Raw genomic sequence first — 22,702 nt, 5'->3', positions numbered from 1 at the left:
AAGCCCCGCCCCCGACCCCGCCCACTCCCACCCCGACGCCCCACCCCGACCCCCCCGCCCACTCCCACCCCGCAACCCCCCTAAAAAGTTCCTAAAAGTCCCCGGTTACCCCTTCCGGGGGGGGGGGGGGCGCGGGCGGGAGCCGTCAGTCCAGGGGACAGTGGTAGCTGTTGATCCACAGCAGGTCGTCCAGCACGCCCCAGTGCAGGTAGAGGATGGAGCCCACCACCAGCACGTGCATGATCTGGTGGCTGTTGCACCAGTAGTCGAAGAGGCCCGGGCGGAAGCGCTCGGGGATGCGCGTGATGTTGATCACGCCGCCCAGCAGCGCCAGCGTGTCCATGGTGAGGAAGTGGCGCAGCGAGGTGGGGCTGCCCCCGCCCACGCCCGCCCAGCGCAGCAGGAAGAAGGAGAAGCGGAAGAGCGCCTGCCAGGCGAAGGAGCGCAGTCGCCGCACGTTGTTGCGCGCCGTGATGGCGCAGTAGATGGCGTAGCTGGAGAGGAGGATGTAGACCAGCAGGGCGGCGCTGCGCGTGAAGGGGTAGCAGAGCAGCGTGCTGTAAACGATGGGCAGGGCTCCTACGGAGGGGGGGAGGGGAGAGAGAGAGGGGGAGTGAGGGGGGGAGGGCAGAGGGTGAGAGAGGGAGAGGAGGGAGGGAGAGGGAGAGGAAAGAGTGGGGGAGAGGAGAGGAGGGGAGAGAGAGAGAGGGGGGAAGAGGGGGGGCAGAGGAGGAGGGCAGAGAGAGAGGGAGAGGAGCGGTGAGAGAATTCAAATCAAAACTGATGCAACCCTCAGGAAGTTGCCGAGCACAGACACAGGAAGAGCCCCTCCTCAGCGTACCGAGAAGCAGGAAGTACATCTACACTCTGAGTCACACAGTCACAGAGCGTCAGAGACAGGCAGAGGAGGGAGAGAGGCATGCCGTACTCCCCGCAGCACTGAGTGTGGGGGGGGGGCGGGGTCGGGAGACGGACACACGGATTGAACGGCACTCCGCCGAGCACATTAACACCTGACCCGTCGGGAAAATAAGCGCTCGCACTTACGAACCCAGCCGCTCTCTCTCGAGCGCCTGAGGATGAGTCAGACCGTTCCCCAAACGAGCAATCACCCTCTTAATCATCATCTTTCCCGCGAGCCGCTTTAATTCTCTCACGACCTTTCCGCCGTCTCTGATTCGCTGGGAAAAAAAACCCCCACAGAATTCGCTAACCGGCCCCTCTCTCTTTTCCTACGACACTCATAACGGCGTTACCTTAAAACGACGTGAAAATTTCGTGCCGACGTTCGTAATCGTCAGTTAGGCCGCCGCGCAAACTTTGCCCGCTTTATTGGCACAGCGGAGTTAGGAGTTGATGTGACAGAGAGCTGCGCTTACCCTGCGGCGTGGCGCGGAAACGTTAAATATTAACGCCCCCTCCAGTCACGGCCGCCCCCGGCGGTTCCCGGGGTGAGGCAAACCCTGCCGGGACCGTAAGCGGCAGCAGGCTCTGCCGAGCTGGAGCGCACCGGAGCTAGCGGGCTCAGACGCTAACCCGGGCGCCCCACGAACACGGAGAGCCTGCCCGGGTGGCAGGGGAACCTGGATCGGACCGCAGACCCCCCCCCCCTCCCCCCCCCAGAGTTCCGGAGTCACGTGCGAGGACTGTCCTCTTTAGAAGAGCGATGATCATTTCAGACAGCCTTAATCAACCGCTGATCTTGACCCTGCATCACCCACCACCATGTTTCAGACAGCCTTAATCAACCGCTGATCCTGACCCTGTATCACCCGCCACCATGTTTCAGACAGCCATAATCAACCGCTGATCCTGACCCTGTATCACCCACCACCATGTTTCAGACAGCCCCAATCAACCACTGAACCTGACCCAGTATCACCCGCCACCATGTTTCAGACAGCCTTAATCAACCACTGATCCTGACCCTGCATCACCCACGCCCATGTTCTACATTTAGCAACATAAAACACACACAAATACACACTCACACACGACGTGTAAATTCGTGTGTAGCACACAGGCCAGCTGGCATCTCCACCGACAGAGAGAAAGGCTCAGAGATAATCACACAAGCAGCTTCTCTCCCGCAGGCCTTCCCTGCCGATCCCGTCTCTGGTTCCGCGGGTCCAAACCCACCGGCTAACACCCCGGCCTGCGACGGCTCGCCACTACCCGGGCCGGAAGAAAAATGGCAGCTTCTGTTAAATTCTACAATCTCACTAACGTGGAAGCAGACGCTACCGTGTCAAACAGGTGAAAAATGATCATTTTCTAGCAAAAAAAAAAAATGTTAAAAACTCACACGATATTAAATAAGTGTCACTTTGAAGTAAATGGTAAATGGACTGCATTTATATAGCGCTTTTATCCAAAGCGCTTTACAATTGATGCCTCTCATTCGCCAGAGCAGTTAGGGGTTAGGTGTCTTGCTCAAGGACACTTCGACATGCCCAGGGCGGGGTTTGAACCGGCAACCCTCCGACTGCCAGACAATCGGTCTTACCTCCTGAGCTATGTCGCCCCTATGAAGTCACAGATGAATGAAGTATGCATGGGAATACTAAGTGTGTTCTGAGCGCGTGCACACTAACCGGTCTAGGTCAGGAAGGCTCATTTACATGCACACATTTGCATGCAAGTTTCAGCCTTCCTGTTTTAGCGAACTCTTCCCCCTTGACTTGGCTCCCAGTTTGGAGCGCCTGTTTGTATTGACAGTTTTGCGGCACCGCGTTAGCGTTCTCCTGTGATTGGAGAGGGCAAAGGCCAGCGTGCGGCAAAGAGAACGCACTGTCTACACAGCTGCTTTTTCAATTTGAATTTTTGGCAGGGTTTTTGGTGACCGCTCGAAAATTATAATGCAAAAGGAACAAATGCCATTGTGTTTGATTTGTCACCGTTGTGCCACAAAAACATGAAAATGAACTAACAAATGGCCAATTGAATTATCATACATTTTTGTCATGGATAATGCGGTTACAATAAAACTGCCATTTCAAACGTGTATATTCATAATCAAGCTGTATCGTTCGTTATTGACAAGTAGGCGTCAGTACAAAAACGACCAAGTTGTAGCATACTGTCCAGGATGGTAAAAAAAAAAAACTGCTTTATCTTTGACCGAGATTTTCTTAGGGTACTGGCCCGATTGGGCAAGTGACAAATCAATCAACAGGCTGGAACCAATGTCATCGTTGCTCGGGGCCTTTGGACACCGTGTATTGTAGAGACCTGTTGTCTGACTAAAAATTGATACAAAAAAACTCACGGTCTAATGAAAGCACCAAAATCCCTTCTCTTCCGGTATAGACGATATAGCCACATTCACGTGGCACATATTTCTACCGGCATACCGTTTATACCGCCCAAAATTACCCTAGAGGACAGAACTGCATTTCAGCTGGAACACCAAATCCATACTCCACAGCATTGGATAGCTGCTCCAGTTGTTAGGCAGTTCTGCGGTCTAGAGGTATAACCTGAGGATTAAACTCCAGCTAAGCACACTGCAACTGACCCCAAGTGATCATGGAATATTTGGCATATTTGTGGGTAAATGCGGCTTTATTCTAAGCATGCGGCTGTTAAAGGCATACTATGCCGTATTTTTACCTTGAAAATATTATAAAATAACCACGCACAGTCAGGATGCACAGGCGATCTCTGTCTTGGCGCACATTTGCCAAATCCGTGCTCCTCTGCCTGCATTTCTTCTTTAAAAATGATCCCACCCCACAGTGCTACAGAGCCTGTGTGGGATCAGGTTTCAGTGGAGCATTTGTCGCTAGCTACCGCAATGGCAGAGGTGACAAAGCACAAGTACTGCGAAGCAAAACAAGCCAACTGGGCTCGTTCAAAAACCACAGTCAGCCTCGGAAATGCTTTTCCTCGAAGGTGACGGCTATCGAAAAACAGACATAAAAATAAAAAAAGATCTAAAATATAAAAACGGACACAAAATATAAAAACGGTGGTCAGTAGACAGGGAGGGAGAAGGAGACTTCTTTTATTGTAAACACAGGACCACAGCAAGGCAACAAAAATCCTGCTTTAAGCTCCAATATTTACTCACGATGCAAATGTGAACAAACCCCTTGATTAGGATTTTCATTTTTTATCTCTCTCTCTCTCTCTCTCTCTCTCTCTCACGCACATGCACTTTGTAGTAATTGTTAAAAGCTGTTAATATGTTAATCGTATCTCAATTAATTTTCCAAATCGCTGTCGGTTACATTTATTTTTTAATAGGCCTTTATTTTCAGTTTTGGATAAGTAAGTTTAGCCATCGGACAAGTAAGAAATCTGAGTCACTTGTCCAAAGGCTCAATAAGTTAATGTCAAGCCCGGCTCATAATGCACTCTCCACACAAACTTTACCCATAATGCACTCTCTACACAAACTTCACCCATAATTCACTCTACACACAAACTTTACCCATAATACAGTACCCACACAAACGTTACCCATAATGCACTCTCTGCACAATTTTTTACCCATAATGTAGTCTCTACACAGACTTCAACCATAATACAGTACCACTGAACTCCGACACAAACTTTGCCCATAATAAACTCTCCAAACAAACTTTAAGACCCCTGGGGCAGGACCAAGCACATATTTTCAATAAAAACAGCCAAGCTGATTCATAAAGCTTCATTTCTGAATGAGATTACACACACCCAAGTTACAAGCATTCTTTGTTAAGAAGGAGCGATTGGGAAAAATGAGCACTTTGGGGTTTCTATGATGACTGATGCAACATAAAATGGTGTTTCAGAACAGTACATTGTACTAAAGGTCAGATAAGGAAAGATCTCCTACACATGCAATCAACTATCCTGAACAATGAAAAAGAAATACTGGCTCTGTAGCACCCCCCTTTTTAACACAAGCCTGAAAATGACATACCCAAAATAAAACGGTTACTATTCTTGAAGCCTTTTCACTACAGGCATAATCCGGGTCTGTTCTGAAAGGTAACCCTTGAGAGTTTGTTTTCAAGGGTCAGAATTACTCTAAATGTTTCTTAAATGGACTGCATTTTTTTTTTTATATAGCGCTTTTATCCAAAGCGCTTTACAATTGATGCCTCTCATTCGCCAGAGCAGTTAGGGGTTAGGTGTCTTGCTCAAGGACACTTCGGCACGCCCAGGGTGGGGTTTGAACCGGCAACCCTCCGACTGCCAGACAATCGGTCTTACCTCCTGAGCTATGTCGCCCCCTTTAAAGAAAGTAAGTGAAGCTCAAACACATCAGACGTTTTCTCTCACGTAAACAATTTTTTTTGAGCGGATACAGATGCTTGTGGATGTGCCTGGTGGGCTTAGAACACAATGGAGCCACAGCACACACACACTCACTCACTCACTCACTCACTCACTCACTCACTCACTCACTCACTCACTCACTCACTCACTCACTCACTCACTCACTCACTCACTCACTCACTCACTCACTCACTCACTCACTCACTCACTCACTCTCTCACTCTCTCACTCACTCTCTCTCTCACTCTCTCTCTCTCTCACTCATACAGACACAGACTCTCACACACACACCTGCACACACATACGCACTCTCATGCACACACACACACACACACACACACACACACACTCTCTCTCTCACGCTCATACAGACACAGACTCTCCGGGCTCTACTTTAACGATCTAAGTGCACGGTCTTAAAGCGCATGGCGCAAGTGCATTTTGGGGCGTGTCCAAATCCACTTTTGCTAGTTTAACGGCGGATAACCTGAGCGCAAAGTCAGGCGCATGGTTCAAAGGGGTTGTACTTAGTCTCTTAATTAATCATAGGCGTGTATTGGGTGTAACATGAAATAAACCAATCAGAGTGTCATCTCCCATTCCCTTTAAAAGTCAGGTGTGCTTGCACCTTGGCGGATTGCTGTTATAATGGCGGATTTGCCAAGTAGTAGGAAAGAACGCTTCTCTGCAGAGCGCAAAGTGTAACGCGCGTGAGCAGACCAACTACGGAAACAGCAGGATTCCACAAAATATTATATTATGAATATTATGTTAATATATATAATGTAATATTAATATTATATTACCAATATTATGAATAACCATTATGACATGTTTTTTTTAATTTAAATATCGCACGTTGTGCACCCGCCTGTGTAGGCGCATATTACTATCTTAATAATGCGCCCTTAAAATAACAGTAAAATACTGCGCCATTGACTTAAGACCAGGTTTCTGTTGGTCAATCGCGCAATCGCTTTCCGCTGCCTCAAGATAGCAGTGCACCAGCAATGCGTCTGACCACACCTCATTTTAAGACCAACACGCCCATGGGCACTCAGATGGGCGCAAGTACATTTGCTATTTAAACAACGTGGGCGCTGGACGGGAAAATGACAACTGCGTCGGTCTGAAACTAGCAAAGACACTTGCGTTACGCTTGGCACTGCTTTGCGCCGGGTGTAAGATAGAGCCCTCACACACTCACACACCTGCACACACATATGCACTCTCTCTCTCTCTCTCACACACACACACACACACACACACACACACACACACACACACACACACACACACACACACACACACACACAGCCCAGCGAAGTGCTCTCTCACCCAGGGTGTTGATCATGCAGATGCCGCACATGTCGAGGGTGAGCAGGGTGTGGTACACGGGCTCCCCTCCCTCGTGGTTCATGAAGAGGTGGTAGAGCACCGAGCCCAGCTGCGGGGACAGGCAGGCCAGGAAGTGGACCACGCCCAGCCACGTGACGCTGATCTGCGACCAGGGGATGTTGAGCGGGAGCAGGACCAGGAAACATAGCAGCGGGATTCCTGTAACAGAGCAGGGGAGAGGGTAGGAACAGCTCATAGAGCAGCACTACAGTAACAGAGAGCAGGGGACAGGGTAGGAACAGCTCATAGAGCAGCACTACAGTAACAGAGAGCAAGGGACAGGGTAGGAACAGCTCATATAGCAGCACTACAGTAACAGAGAGCAGGGAAGAAGGAAGGAACAGCTCATATAGCAGGACTACAGTAACAGAGAGCAGGGGACAGGGTAGGAACAGCTCATAGAACAGGACTACAGTACCAGAGAGCAGGGGACAGGGTAGGAACAGCTCATATAGCAGCACTACAGTACCAGAGAGCAGGGGACGGGGTAGGAACAGCTCATAGAACAGGACTACAGTAACAGAGAACAGGGGACAGGGTAGGAACAGCTCATAGAGCAGGCCTACAGTAACAGAGAGCAGGGGACAGGGTAGGAACAGCTCATAGAACAGGACTATAATAACAGAGAGCAGGGGACGGGGTAGGAACAGCTCATATAACAGGACTACAGTAACAGAGAACAGGGGACAGGGTAGGAACAGCTCATAGAGCAGCACTACAGTACCAGAGAGCAGGGGACGGGGTAGGAACAGCTCATAGAACAGGACTACAGTAACAGAGAACAGGGGAGAGGGTAGGAACAGCTCATAGAACAGGACTACAATAACAGAGAGCAGGGGACAGGGTAGAAACAGCTCATAGAACAGGACTACAGTAACAGAGAACAGGGGAGAGGGTAGGAACAGCTCATAGAACAGGACTACAATAACAGAGAGCAGGGGACAGGGTAGGAACAGCTCATAGAGCAGGACTACAGTAACAGAGAGCAGGGGACAGGGTAGGAACAGCTCATAGAACAGGACTACAATAACAGAGAGCAGGGGACAGGGTAGGAACAGCTCATAGAACAGGACTACAGTAACAGAGAACAGGGGACAGGGTAGGAACAGCTCATAGAGCAGCACTACAGTAACAGAGAGCAGGGGACAGGGTAGGAACAGCTCATAGAACAGGACTACAGTAACAGAGAGCAGGGGAGAGGGAAGGAACAGCTCATAGAGCAGCACTACAGTAACAGAGAACCGGGGAGAGGGAAGGAACAGCTCATATAGCATAATTACAGCAACAGAGAGCAGGGGAGAGGGGAGGAACAGCTCATATAGCAGCACTACAGTAACAGAGAGCAGGGGAGAGGGAAGGAACAGCTCATATAGCAGCACTACAGTAACATAGAGCAGGGGAGAGGGAAGGAACAGCTCATATAGCAGCACGACAGTAACAGAGCAGGGGACAGGGTAGGAACAGCTCATAGAACAGGACTATAATAACAGAGAGCAGGGGACGGGGTAGGAACAGCTCATATAACAGGACTACAGTAACAGAGAACAGGGGACAGGGTAGGAACAGCTCATAGAGCAGCACTACAGTACCAGAGAGCAGGGGACGGGGTAGGAACAGCTCATAGCAGCTTACACAGGGACACTATGCATTGCATCAGTTACACAAATTAAGGGGAACACTGTGTGTACACAAGCCAAATGAAAGCGCTAACACACACACTGCGTTCGACGGAAAAGGGCAGAAACCAGACTTCAAATTCCTGCATAGGTTTGCATAGTACAACGGGGCTGTTGCCGATTGCGAGGAAACTGCTTATCGCAGGGAATACAAACTGATCCCTGTCACTCGATAGGTATGTAACCGTGCATAGCTCCCCACCTGCATCCTCACTCCCCCCACACATCCCAAAGTCAAATCATTCGTCCGGGCCAGCCGATACAGCGAGCGATATCCAACACCTCTATTTTCAGTATGTCACGTCCCTCTCTCTCTCTCTCTCTCTCTCTCTGGCAACCCCACTTTCCTCGGCAGAGCGGAAGCTCGGAGCAGGTCAGAGCGGGCGGCGTGCACACGCTGCTCCTGCAGACTTAAGCCGCGTTTCCACCGCAGGAACTATACCCCGGAACTAGGAACCTTTTGAGGAACTCAGTGCGTTTCCACCGCAGGAACTAGGGTCTAAATTTAGTTCTGGGGGCTTTGTTTTACCCCCCAAAACGTTCCTGCTCGGGGGGTAGTACTTTTCGAAAGTACAGGAACCTTTTGGGTGGAGCTTGCAGCGCTGAACATTTCTGATTGGTCGAGTACTCGTAGCATTTGTGTTGTATTTATTTTCCGCCATTGCCCGCCATGTTTGAAAATATGCAGCGGAAAACCAATTTATTTTCATAATAACTTCAAATCAAACTTGTATGTTATGCGGCACAGTAGCCTACTTTTGGTTATAGCCTGTCAACGTCTTGGAATTATAACGTGTGCTCTTCTGTTCTTTTCTTGCTTTAGTATTCGTTTTATAAAATGCTAAGCATTCGTGCTGGGACAGCATATTACGTAGGCTACCAAAACATTCAAACGGATTAATTCGGTTGCTGAATATTTTCTTCCGGATTTTCTTTGTTAGCCCGTTGTAATTGACTCAAAACGTTTGATACAGTTATGTGAGGTATGCGGTAGTTCTGCATAATTAACATTGGTGATACAGTACAAGCAAACTGGAAATCACCTTCCGCACTTTTTATCCGGGTAAAATAACAGGTTAATTCTAGTAATCTTCCCTTTAGCTTTTTCAGACTGCCGTAATTTTACTCAATTTTACTGCCATTTTTCAATTCCACGAAAAGACCAGGAAGACTATGGACTCATTTATGGTGCATGGTTCGCATCTGGAGGGCACACTTCGCTGCTCGGCTAGCAGTAACTTCGAAGGAAAGCAAACGGTGGCTGTACCACTACTAATTTACATTTTCACGCAAGTCCGAGTTTTCGTTCTATTCTTGTCATTTTGCGATTAGCCTTTATGGAATTGACGACGAGAAAGTAATAAAACAGCAAATTGTTTACGTGTGCATGTTTTCTGCTGTTAATGAATGTGTTTGAGAGGATATATGAAAATCAATAAATACAAAAGTAACCATATATAGTCATTGTTGGTAACCCGTTGTATATAAGTGGAATAAACCCCTCCGGGCTGTCCCGGTTATTAGAAAATAATGTAGGCTACTTCGGTGGTAGTATGGGGTTACAGAAGAAATATGACAGATGGACCGACGACAACGTCAGTGGGCTAATTTGCCTAATCTTCGCGGTACTTTAGACCCCGGTGGAAACGCAGACAACCATTGGCTGAAGGAACCTTTTAGTTCCTGGTAAAGTAGTTCCTGTGACTGAAAGTTCCGGGTAATTTTGGTGGAAACGCGGCTTTACAAGAGCCTCGTCTCACCCGAGCAGTTCCTTTCCCACACCGAAACACCGCAAAGATATCTTCCGGCTAACCTTGACTAAACAAGGGCGGTCTTTGCACGCTGTGTCACAGAGCAGCACAGACTTAACAAAGAGGCATCAATTGTAAAGCGCTTTGGATAAAAGCGCTATATAAATGCAGTCCATTTACCATTTGAAACCGTTTCCAATAACAACACTGCCTTTTTTTTTAGGATCCATCTTATAGACCCTGTGCAGTGCAGGCAAAATAACCCTTGTTCACAGTAATATTGGACTGTATAAAAAAAAAAACAGATTTTGAATCAAAGAATCAAAAAAAAAACAGACCCTGCAGAGGTCTTAAATTATAATTTTTTTAATCCCAAAAGCAAAAAAGGATAATTGCTCACTAACTGGGCACTTGCTCAGTGGTTTAGCAAACGTTGGTTCTTCGCTTCATAAAATGACTGTATAATTATAACAGCTGAGTACTCATTACATAAATACTGGTAAAGTGGTGCATTACAAGAAGACACAATTCAGTGGCTTTCACAAACAGCTGCCACTTGCAAACAAACAGCTTTCCCCCCCCCCACTTTTAGTCTAAAGACTTGATTTTCTGATTGGATCACCACGACGGCCTCTCGCCCAATACACACTGGGATAGGTTCTCACCAGGATAAGCGTGGTATAAATAATGGATGGACAAATGGATGAATCACTACGCTTAAAACGTAACTTTTATAAAAACGTCTGTGCGGATTTGCATATGAACAAAACAGCACATCGCCCAACGGCATTTTATCACAAATCACATTTTCTACAAATGGATTATCTGAGTAAATACCGCGAAATATCACAGAATATCAAACGGGACTCATGGTTATTCTGTGATTCAAGCAACAGTTAACCCACCTGACCTCGGCACACTGCAGGCTGACACCCAATCCTGACGACAAATCTCAAGTTACATTTCTTAACTCGTTTTGTGGTATCAACTATTATTATGCACGACTATGCATTGTGTAAGCCTAGCAACCCATTCTCCACAAATACAAGCCTTATAACCACCTGTCGGAGTATTCCCGTTACAGTCTAGAGCGGAGTACAAAAGCCTGTAAATACAACTCCTGTCTTTTTTTTTTTCCAGTATAGCAATTGGAAGGTCATCACTGAAAGACAGAAAAAAACAGAGCCCAAAGAAATGTCTTATGAACGTCATCAATGTGCAGACAGCACGTGGCAGGGATTTTTATATCTGCAGTGCGAGTATTGTGTTCAGTGGTCCAGACAGAAAAACGGAAGCACGGTTATGGCAATCTGCATGAAATGCAGCCAATTTGTTCCAGCAAGAATAATATAATGTCATGGTTGGTAATTACATTTCTACAAGCAATACTGTTTCATGAAACAGAGTATAAGGCTTCATTGTTATGACTGTAATTCTATATCAGATTTTTTTTTAAATACTGTACAGTACATCTTTAAGGGTTTTTTTAAAGTTTTTTTTTTTCCCCAGGCAGTAAACAGGAAATCACACCTGTTATTTTCTGAATGCTTGACAAAAACCTCATTTCCATTTTTAATTTCCTCAGAGATTTGACCCAAGCAAAATGTGCAAAAATGCAGCTCTGTACATTTTCCATCCTTCAGACAAAATGCTCAAACTGATGACATCATCAAAATTGTATCTTTACATTTAAATCGTTCATTAAGCACGATAACAAGTGGTAGGCTTGCAATCTGAATTCTGTTCAACAGGTCTTGCATTTTTCTCAGTGACATAATGTAAGCTTATTCATTGCTGATATGTGCTAGTGAGCCACAAATGCCAAAGCTCAAATACCTGAATCACAAAGAACTACAAATAGTGTGAATAAATCGGCCTCCTTGATAATTTACACCTTCAGTTCGAAACAATCTCGCTTGTATGAGAAGATCTCCGACATTTAATAAAAACAGCAAATATTCATGTCAATGCAATTTGAAAATGCCAGCATCTACACAGAAACACAAGGCAGAATATTTCAAGTTAGCTGACATCAAAGTGTTAATTATTTATTTCACAAAGTAACACAACGCATTTCTCCACCTCAGCTGTCCTCAAATTTCACCACCCGAACACGAGGAAACTGACCATTTACAAATGAGCGGCAACCATTTGTAAACGGTAAGCAACACTTTTGTGTTACTTGCGATATATTCTGTGCCACAGTTACTGCTTTTGTGTTATAAATATACAATTAATGTGTTATAAAGGGAGACTTTTTTAAGCACAGGCTGTGCTGAAAGTAACACACGATGTGTTGTCCTTCATGGAGGTGTGTTTAAAAAAATGACACCTTATGTGTTGTTTTTAAAACATCTGTTTTGAGAGTGTGTAGGCCTACTACAAAACATTTGGGCAGTACAGTAAGTCTATGGGAACTATGAGTTCAGTAAATAAGGGATACTTTTCAAAAGGTAGGCTATCCGTTAGCATTCATTACAGTTTTAATTATGTTTTTCCACAAAGAAAATTCCCGTTGCGCAGACACTTTCCTGGTAATGTTTAGCACAAACACTTTATGGTGTAGCCTATACCAGCAATACCCAAACCCAACACTAGGGACCCAACATGCATACTGGGTCTAGAAACTGCTAATTTCTTGATAAATTCTTAACATTGACAAAAGCAAGTTAAATGCCATATTTTTTCCCCTTTAACTAATTGCAACACAATGCATGTTTGGCATGCAGTGATTTGCTCTGTCATGTACCCTTCATTCAACCACAAATGGCTTTGTTTCAGTGACCATGCAAATGACCACATTTCAGCAAGGAGAAAACCCACACATTTCAACTGCCAGCCTACAACGAAATCAAAATTCTAAACCCTTTCTAAGCAGCAATGAATAGCCCATAACATAAAATAAAAGCACTACTTGCATATTGAACATTTATCATTCATATCATGTATAGCTATTTGTCATGTAATATAGGTTTATTCTGACACTTCAGGTGTCCAGTTAAGAATTATTGATAATTTGCACTTGAGAGGGCACAACTACTTTACAGTTGGAGCAAAACTAGCATACACCACGAGACTCCAAAACAGAGTTTGAGAACCACTGCTTCATACTGTTTTCACAGACTGGACAAATATATTCACTCATAGTTTGTCAAAGGGCAAATATCTTAACTGACAGGTTCACACCACACATCAACATTAGAGAAGCACCTGGCCCATCCATACGGGAACATGCAACCAATAAAGCAGGTGTTTAAACCCCTAGATGACATAACCGTATTATAGCCGGAACAATGTGGTCCTTATCTCACATATTAGGAGCAGATTGTTCCGGTAATAACATTATGTACGGCACAGAACTGCATTACAAATGTAAACCTGAGGTTTACACTCCTGCTTAACTTGGTGCAACTTCCCCATGTTTAAGCATGCATTCATTGTCTAATATGACAACGCAGTCGCCATTAAGGGCGTTGCAGGAATCATTACTTTAGTAACACTCTGTCGGATAGCCCCAGGCAACGCCAGGAAAAGTTTACATGTTTCAACCGGTAGCTCCAGTCGTTACCGCCAGGAGGTCCGTTTGTTTTGCTCTTAAGTCATCGCCTGAAAACAATGGAGTTGACAACATGCTTAAACATGGGGAAGTTGCACCAAGTTAAGCAGGAGTGTAAACCTCAGGTTTACATTTGTAATGCAGTTCTGTGCCGTACATAATGTTATTACCGGAACAATCTGCTCCTAATATGTGAGATAAGGACCACATTGTTCCGGCTATAATTTATATTGTTATATTGCTAATCTAGTGAGCTATTCTGAAATAACAATGTGGTGTGTTATTTCAAAAATACATTTTAAGGACAAGAACCGATTTAATTTTGACGGTTCTGTTTACTGACACTGTAGTAGCCTAGTAGTAGACCTACACACTCTCAAAACAAATGTATAAAAACAACACAAGGTGTCATTTTTTAAAAACACACCTCCATTAAGGACAACAAAATTGTGTTACTTTCAACACAGCCTGTTTTTTTTTTTTAAGTCTCCGTTTGTAACACATTAATTGTATATTTATAACACAAAAGTTTTTGACACAAAACATGTTGGAAGTAACACAAAAGTTGTAACTAGAAGTGTGTTGGATATTAACACGTCCTTTTTGAGCAGTAACAGTGGAAGCAGAGAGTAACTGCTCATTTGAGTAGGACATAGTTTTACATGTTGTTTATGTAGCGTATGTAAATGCACGAGAATCCGCGGAGCAGCTCAGCTAAAGTAAAGTAGGCTGCTTGGCCCGGGGGCACGCCACGTGAGTGTCCCTCCCCGAATACGAACACAACTCCTCGTTTCTGCCTACCTTACCTCTCCCATGCTCCCTCACAAGGCAGCTGTGAGCTGCAGCGGTGTAAAAAGTTGACTTTTTGCACGTAAGCAAAGCGCTTACATGCGGCTACCAGCCACGGTATGGTAGCAGCACCCGATAAGTACCCGGCAAGAGCTCTGTCCAGCTCCGCTGTAGCTGAACACGCAAACAAGAACTTCGGCCAGGACTGAACGCGTAAAACAATATGACAGCTTCCCACGGGGCAACATGTGTGGGTAGCTACTAAACTGTAACCAGCTATTCGGATTTAAACGGCTATCATGCTTACATTAGACACCGAAGTTAGGCTATTTTTACAATGACAGCTACCTTGCAAGGTCCTAACATTATAAAGTCTTAATATAAAGTCTTAATAGACCAAGCAGGTTTCCAAATAGTTTCCCGATCTGTTTTCAGTAAAAGCACACTCCATATCACAATTACCTATATTCAATAGCTGTGTACGCTGTATATAAAATTCTGCCAGAAAACATTTAATCTTCGTTACCGATAGAAAACCAGCACACGGACGGGAAAATACCCACAGTAATGAGCACGTTCATATTTTCACTAAATCAAAACCCACCTTAAGCAAGCCAAGTTACAACGTTACAATTAGCCCACTGAATGAAATGTAATTGGTGGTTTGGTTATTTTGTAGCCTACTTACCATGTGTGTAAATATTTCCGATTTCGTTGTGCAGGTAGAATAAGCTTCGGATACAGTCCTGCACTGAAGATATCGGACGGTAGCCGGTCAGGACGTATTTGTTGAACTGAAGATGAGGAGGTGAATTCGCCCAGTCCAATAACCTGGGCCCATTTAAAAATGCCATAGCAGCCGAATAATTGAGGACAATGTCCTGGCAAAACAGCTGTAAACTACATTTAGCTGGCTACTACATCCAACAGGCCGGCTGCAAAAACGCAATTAAAACAGCCTAAATGCCGGATGGGGAGTGCTTGTTGTGTAGCGAGTTACAGCTAGGCTACATAGTCAACTATTTGGCCATATAGCCATCGAAGCGTAGGGAGAAAATGTAGTGACAAACACTAGTTTTTACCACCCTGTGGCTTTCTTTTAAAATCCGTGGTTCTGTCATCCACATGGATTTGCAAAGAACAGGTCATCCACATCCATTTTGCGTGTCCTAAATATGCAACTCCCGCTTTGTATATTAATAAATAAACAGTTCACACCCCATAGGCACACACCTATAATTTATGTCTTGCAAAAAGTATTTCTTCCTGGTAGAGCCGAAGCAAAGGAACCAGCTTGTTCTGTGTTTCGGCATTCAGTGAATGAGTCCTAGTGCTTGGCTCCCAGTAAATAGAAGAATAGTTATTTCAGTGCAATTCCAGTTCGTTTTGTGTTGACAAAAATAAATAAACTGAAAGCTGATCGAAAGTTGACTGCTGTTTGTAGCAATGAAAAACTGAGCGCTACAGAACACTTCCTTGAATTTTCCGAAGAACACCTCCCAGTTTGTACATCACAGCTTGGGTGAACTTACTCGACTCTCTCAAAAAGAAAACGAGTAACGTTACGCTGTTGGTAATGGGCCAGGTAGCAACTTTGGCTATAATTGGCAAGGGAGAGAACTGTGAAAATAAAAAATGCCAATTTTTTTCACCTGACCAGCTGTCATATTTCCAAGGTCGAGTCTTCAAATTCAATGTAGATATGATTCATAAATTAGCAAGCAATCTAGATTAACGCTACGTGTGATGTCTGTGTTAAGAAAGCTACTGCCGGCATGCACTGATTTGGCTTAAGACAGTTTATAATCAACTATATTATTATCCAGGTAGCTCGCTAATGCATTTCTCATTAAATCAGTGCACCGGCAGTATTGTGTGAAACTAGCAAACTAAATATGTATCGGTAGCTGTCGTTTCAGTCAAGTCAGTAGTTTGATTCATTTAACGTTAAGTGTTAGCACAATATCGCTGGTTTCCAGAGAAATTTTTGAAGTACCAAATGGCCAAGATATGCGGTTGTCTGACTAGTTTACGCAAAATTTGCGTTTTACGCAGCTAATGGGACAAAACTATAAGCTATCTATTGCTAGCAGGCTCGTTTCACATATGTCTAGTGATAGTACTCCCAAGCTAGCCAACGTTAGCTGCGATTAGTTTGGTAAACAAGATGCCCAGCAGCTGGCTAACATTAATTATACAGTTTAGCTAGCTAGCTAAATAGCTAAGTGGTAAACTCAATTTTAGATAGCGAACCGACCAAGAATTGCTAATCTAGATGCTAAGCTAACATTCCAATTGGATGGACCAGATGCAGCCTTCAAGATAATAAACTAGCTTGCTAGATCTAGCTAGCTGGCCAGCGATTTTGTGTACCCCGTAGCTTGCTACACCTTGTTAGCTAATGTTAGTTAGCTAAATAGCCAGATGGATGCTCGGAACACAGGGAGTTAGCTAGCATACAACACTAAATCATAGTTAGCTAACAATAAGCCGGCCGTGTCATATTTCAGTGACCATAGTAACGCGCATCCTCGCCAAAGAAATGCCTTCCTCCTGGGTTGGCTAGCTGGCTAGTACGCTATAGTAATGTCACCAAAACGTTTGCTACAGTTGAACAACGTTATCCAGGACTGTGGAGGGAAACACGCCTGTGATCTATTGAATAATAGCGATGATACTGTAATAATACCACAAGACGCTCCCGAAACACCTTCCCATCAGCTAACGTTATCTGAAAATAAATCCGTGCTTCGCCGGTGGTAGCAGATGAGCCCAATTCTAGTCCCGCTGCGTGGTCCTCTCAGCAATAGCCGTGATTTGCATCTGAAGATATTCAAACAATTAAATGTGCACGTTTTCTTCTGATAGCTAACCCTAGTCTATAACAAATCGAATAGCTCCAGAGTCTCGTCCTCTCCCCCTGTTCCTCATCGGTTTATTTCTGAATCATCGACCGGTTTCCGGTGACACCGGTGGCTTGAGGCTCTATAACTGGCCTGGACTCTCCCACTTCGGCTAATGTCCCGAATCGAACCGCGGCGCTTGAATTCAGGCACTAGTTATGGATTCACAAGACTACAGCAAGAGGAGGGAAGATGAAGTAGTGTGTGGGGTCGGCGTGGGGTTGATCTAATTTACGGGACAACGCATGGGACAAGATGTCTTTAGAGTCACTGCAACTACGAGGTCATCATTATATTGTAAATTTAGTTACAAATATGGATTAGACAGTATTAGTTAGCAGGCAATTTACTGACGGATATAAATGAATGCACGTCTGAATCGTAGTACGCTTCTCTCGTTTAAAATGCTTCGTCGCCGGCTAGAATACAATATGAATGAACAACTATGTTGTGTGTAAACGTACACACAATGCATTTTTGCATTGACGTTAATTTATATGTTCAATGTATATACACAAATCAATCACACACGGACTGACTTTTTGGCATGAGGAATGTATATACTATTTTTTTTTTAGATATGTGTCTTTAGTGGAATTTGACCTTCTCTAATTTCTAATTTAATAATGTATTTATTGTCGTGTTTTAAACAGCTTTCAATAATATTTTATTCAGAAACCAACAACCATATAGCTATCTAAGGCGAAATTTATCGTGGACATTATTGTATTATCGATCTGTATCGGCGCGTTTTATACTTAGCCAAATAGATCAAGTATACTATTCGCGAAGATATACTATTATTACTACTGTTATTATTATAGGACACGGTAAATGCGCACAACAGTGGTGCATGTATTCCTCTTGATCAGTGCACATCGATTCTTTCACGTCTCTGCTCAATTCCAGATCTCTGCAAGTCCCACACATTTTTTGGCCTTTGATACTGCATGCGCTAGGATTCCCAACCTTGATCAGCCAATCAGAATGGCTTTAGTAGGACCACGCGATGACTCGACCAATTCCAGTGCAGATACATTTCCTGAGTGGTAACAGAAGCCGGTTGAATACGGCCGTGATCACGGGCAATGAGCCAAATCCGACTCATAACTGTGATGACTTTATGTCTTTCAGTAATGTTGGCTACCGTTTAGTTTCGCATAACCTTGGAATGTGAAAATAATCGTTGTGTCGTTAACCCCTGACAAGTCTTCTAGTTATAGTCAATATTTATAAATGAAAAAGAATTATGATATTTACACAATAAATGAACCATTCAGTCTTTACATGAATGAGATCCGGTATATTTAAACTCTGGAATCCACAAATAAGGGCAAATCATTTTCTATTTTGTTTATACATTCAACAAGAGAATTTATGTAATGCAAAAAAAAAAAAAAAAAAAAAATTGATGTAGTGCTTTTAAAATGCTTCTTCATTGTTACTGTATTTGCTTCTTACACCGTGTTAACTCTTTAGAATGCTGTATTAAGCGGTCTACTTGACCCCAACAAGTCTAGTTTCAAGGTCTGTTCTGTGACCTGATCCTGCTTGATCTAGCTGCTGCAACTGACAATCAGGTCTAGTCTAGCAATGGCTGGTATTTTGGGCATTCAAATAGATGTCATCATAGTTGTTTGGACCCCTAGTTAGTGAACTGGAGCTTTCTTTGTCTCAGTGCGGTTGAGGCTATCGGCAGGAATCAGCCAGGGATCAGAGCTTGTCCATGTCCAAGGGGTTTCAAGCCTTTTCCCATCAGTCCATCAATAAATGCGGTGTGTCACTTGTCAAGCAGCACTGCTGCACTACTCACTTAGCGTCAGTGGCCTGGGGCCCTTTCAATCTAACACTGCTTCCCAAACTCGGGACACGGGTCGTGAGAGGCATTCGGGTCAAGAGAGGGACTGCCGTTTGCCATGAGCTGCATGCGGGATAAAACGTAATGCTGTGCATTACTCTACATATCACTTTCCACAGATGATTCACACTTTCCATAGACCTCCACACAGATGATTCATACTTTCCATAGACCTCCACACAGATGATTCATACTTTCCATAGACCTCCACACAGATGATTCATACTTTCCATAGACCTCCGCACAGATGATTCATACTTTCCATAGACCTCCACACAGATGATTCATACTTTCCATAGACCTCCGCACAGATGATTCATACTTTCCATAGACCTCCGCACAGATGATTCATACTTTCCATAGCCCTCCACACAGATGATTCATACTCCACACAGATGGAATCCCACTAGGTAAAGTGTACTTGTATTTGTGTTGACATGTATTCGCAACATTTAAATTCCATGTCATAGCATGTTGGCTATTTTAGACAGTGTTTTAAGAAGGGGCGGTTCATGGAAAAGTTATTTTCCAGATAAATGGACTTCGGACATGTGTAAGAAAAAAAAGAAGGTCTCTAGAACTTAATGAAAAATGGTGTTTATTTACAGGAATGGCGGTTGTCTAAAATGATAATGTACTCTGAATTCAGTAGAGTTTGACCCCCATTATTAAGACTGAATGCATTTCAATATCTTTTTTCTTAGATTATTTTCTGAGATGGGGAGCAGAAATGTGTTTTCAAAATAATGTCATTTAAGGAAACTAGTGCCTGGCTTCCCGCAATCAATCAGCCTGCCCATCGACAGGGGGTCTGATGTTCCCGTCCCATAGCCAGGAACAGTCTATTGTATTGTTAATCAAGTCTCCTTGTGTGGAATAGTTCTTGATCACCCACACCCGGCCACTATTCTATAATCAAGTACTATGCCAATCAGTGCCTACGAGTTGTTTTTAATGCTTATAACCTGTATTGTCCTTTTGATAAGCAGACCTAAACTGTCTGGGCGGTAGGCATGGTTGATGTGTTAGTGTTTGAGACTTGAGTAGATAAGATTACACATGGAAAGCATGAGAATCACTGCTCTGTAATCTCCAGATGGGTTACCTACTTCCGACCCTAGGCTCAACCTTGATTTCTGGCCTGCATTGTCCTATCTGGAGCAATGCCTCCCATTTCTCCCTGCCTGGGCTTGCGTTCCATTTGAACGGGTACCGGCAATGATGGATTAAAGTTATTCACACTTTCTTTTCTTGGCCTGCTCCCTTTCCAAATGCCACTGCACCACAACCTCAGATCACCCATCTGTTCAGGGATGCACATCCTGGTCACCGTCTTTCCGGATTTTTGCTCCCCTAGTGGTTGAACAGGACAATTACAACCATCGGAGCAGAGTGCTCAGCCATCTTTGAATGCCGTCTCTTTATAGCGCCTTGTATCTTCGTTTCCTCACTCTAAGTTCTCTCTCTTTGGATAATATATTGAAGAACTGGTGGACATTGTCAAGGATGTTTGGGACTCTTTCCCTGATAATGCTTTAGTTTCACATCCTCACCTTGGCTCTTGTGCGCAGCCAGATTATATTGGTTTCTATAATGACACCGTCTTTTGGTTGCCGATATAGATCATGACTGCATCTATATCGCTCTTCCTCAGTTCTCATTATGGGTGCTATTCTGAAGAGCCTCTGCTGAACGACCCAATGTAATAGCAATCAAATAGCATATTTACAGTCAATACCGTACCCAGGTGCCCTCGTATGTCTGACACCCTGTGCTTGTTCAACACCCTCATTTCCCTGCAGATTTCTATGGCTGGGGTGAAATCCCCAAACCGCCTCTGTCCTCTCACTCGTCGAGGCCGACAGCGTTGGCGCCCCCCTCACCGGGGACGCTCGAAGAAGCGCGTTTCCCCCTCCCACAGATCGGGAGAGGGCACACGCTGCGCCCTCCTTACCCGAGAGCAGGTTAATTACTCTCGCTGTCTCTCTCAGCCTTCTCTCCGAAAGAGCTTAATTGCTGTCACACAAAGTCCTGCAGACGAGCACAGAAGTTTCATTGCTGCAGGAAGGCAAAGTTTCAAAAGTTTTCCATTAAGTCAAGGGCTATATGGAGAGAACAGAGAAATAAGCACTGATGGAAATGAATACGACATGAGTGACAATGTGATATATAAAAATATTTCGTGATTAATCTTTACCTGTTCTTTTGCAAGGCAAATAAAAATGTAATCACAAAATAAATAATAATGTTCACAGAGAAGGTAAAAGCTGACATTTTACCAACTGACACTAATAGCAGTTAGCTCTGAAATAAAATATATTGCAGTTCACAATATATGGGTAAATATATATTATTACCACTTTATCACATTGTATTTATATTAAAACTAAATACAATTTAATGAAATATATTTGTAAATTCAGAATTTCCGAAAAGTTGTAATATATTGCATATACGTCAATATATTGCATTGTGGCCCTTCCAGCTCTTTTTCTGGAGGGGGGGGGGGGGGTGTTTATGCAAAAGCAAGCATGCTGTGATATTTTGGCCAGGTGTGGCTTTGCGAGAAATTAATCCAGTACAAGGAATGGCTGCGTAGACTGTTATTTTCCCCACACTGCATGGCATCAAGCACAGTGCAAGAAACCCCTCAGATACACCAAACGACACGTCAAGGTCACCAACTGTTAGAAACCCCTCTGCAAACCAAACAGTGGAAGTATCTGAGCGGAACGGGGTTCATTTAATGTTATCTTGATTATCTGACTCCAACGTTGTGTTTTGACCTTTCCTCTGTGCTAACAGGTATGCATAGACGGAAGAGGAGACTACTGTCCACCAGTAGTGTTTCTCTATATGGATCGCTGTCTAGCTTGGTAGATGTGGACATGTCTTTGGCTTGTGTAGCCTGCATAAATACAATTGTATATCCTGATACGACACTAATGTATAGGCGAGTGACTATGGGGTGCAGATGTCCTGAGTTCCATGTGTATGTTAGGACCTTAAACTGTTAGGTGTGCAGTGTTAAGAGTCAAAGAGGAACGTCTCGATAAAAAGAATGCGGTTAATTACTGAACACACTGAACAATTATGACAATACACAGTGTGTGGAATTGGCTATACACATATGCATATGTGCAGGAGACCATGTTGACGAGTCTCCACATACCATCGCACTTCTCTCCTTATAATCAAGGAAAAACCCCAAGTCATCAAATAAAGACACAATCATGACAAAACAGCACATCAATGGATCCTGCTCGCACTATCTCTGTAAGCAGATCACACCGGGTTAACCTCTGTAGCTGAGACACCAACTTGTTCCCCCTGACGTTGGCTTTCCAACAATGCAAAACATGGTTGCGCTGTATTATGGAGAACCTACGCTTTGCATAATGCTGATCCAATCGGATGTTTTGCAACTGAGCGCTGTCTCTTTATCAGACCTGACCCTGTCAGCACAGTAAACAGTCTGTTTTCCTTTGGGATCTGAGAAGAGG

General features: G+C 44.3%; 2 protein-coding genes across 2 annotated transcripts in view; both read right to left on the bottom strand.

Moving 5' to 3' along the window:
• atp2a1 (ATPase sarcoplasmic/endoplasmic reticulum Ca2+ transporting 1) overlaps nucleotides 1-22,702 on the bottom strand; it is a 150,690-nt gene that overhangs the window by 122,509 nt on the left and 5,479 nt on the right. The window lies entirely within an intron of this gene.
• On the bottom strand, nucleotides 60-17,496 carry LOC135242949 (progestin and adipoQ receptor family member 4-like). The gene is made up of 3 exons (XM_064314314.1): nucleotides 15,127-17,496; nucleotides 6,607-6,825; nucleotides 60-579 (listed from the first exon to the last, which is right to left on the bottom strand). The coding sequence occupies exons 1-3, from the start codon at nucleotides 15,290-15,292 to the stop codon at nucleotides 146-148; spliced, it is 819 nt and encodes a 272-aa protein (XP_064170384.1). The 5' UTR covers nucleotides 15,293-17,496; the 3' UTR covers nucleotides 60-145.

This window comes from Anguilla rostrata, chromosome 17, assembly GCF_018555375.3.
Source record: "Anguilla rostrata isolate EN2019 chromosome 17, ASM1855537v3, whole genome shotgun sequence".
Taxonomy (NCBI): domain Eukaryota; kingdom Metazoa; phylum Chordata; class Actinopteri; order Anguilliformes; family Anguillidae; genus Anguilla; species Anguilla rostrata.
Note: the sequence above shows the minus strand (reverse complement) of the source record. Positions and strands in the feature narration are given on the sequence as shown.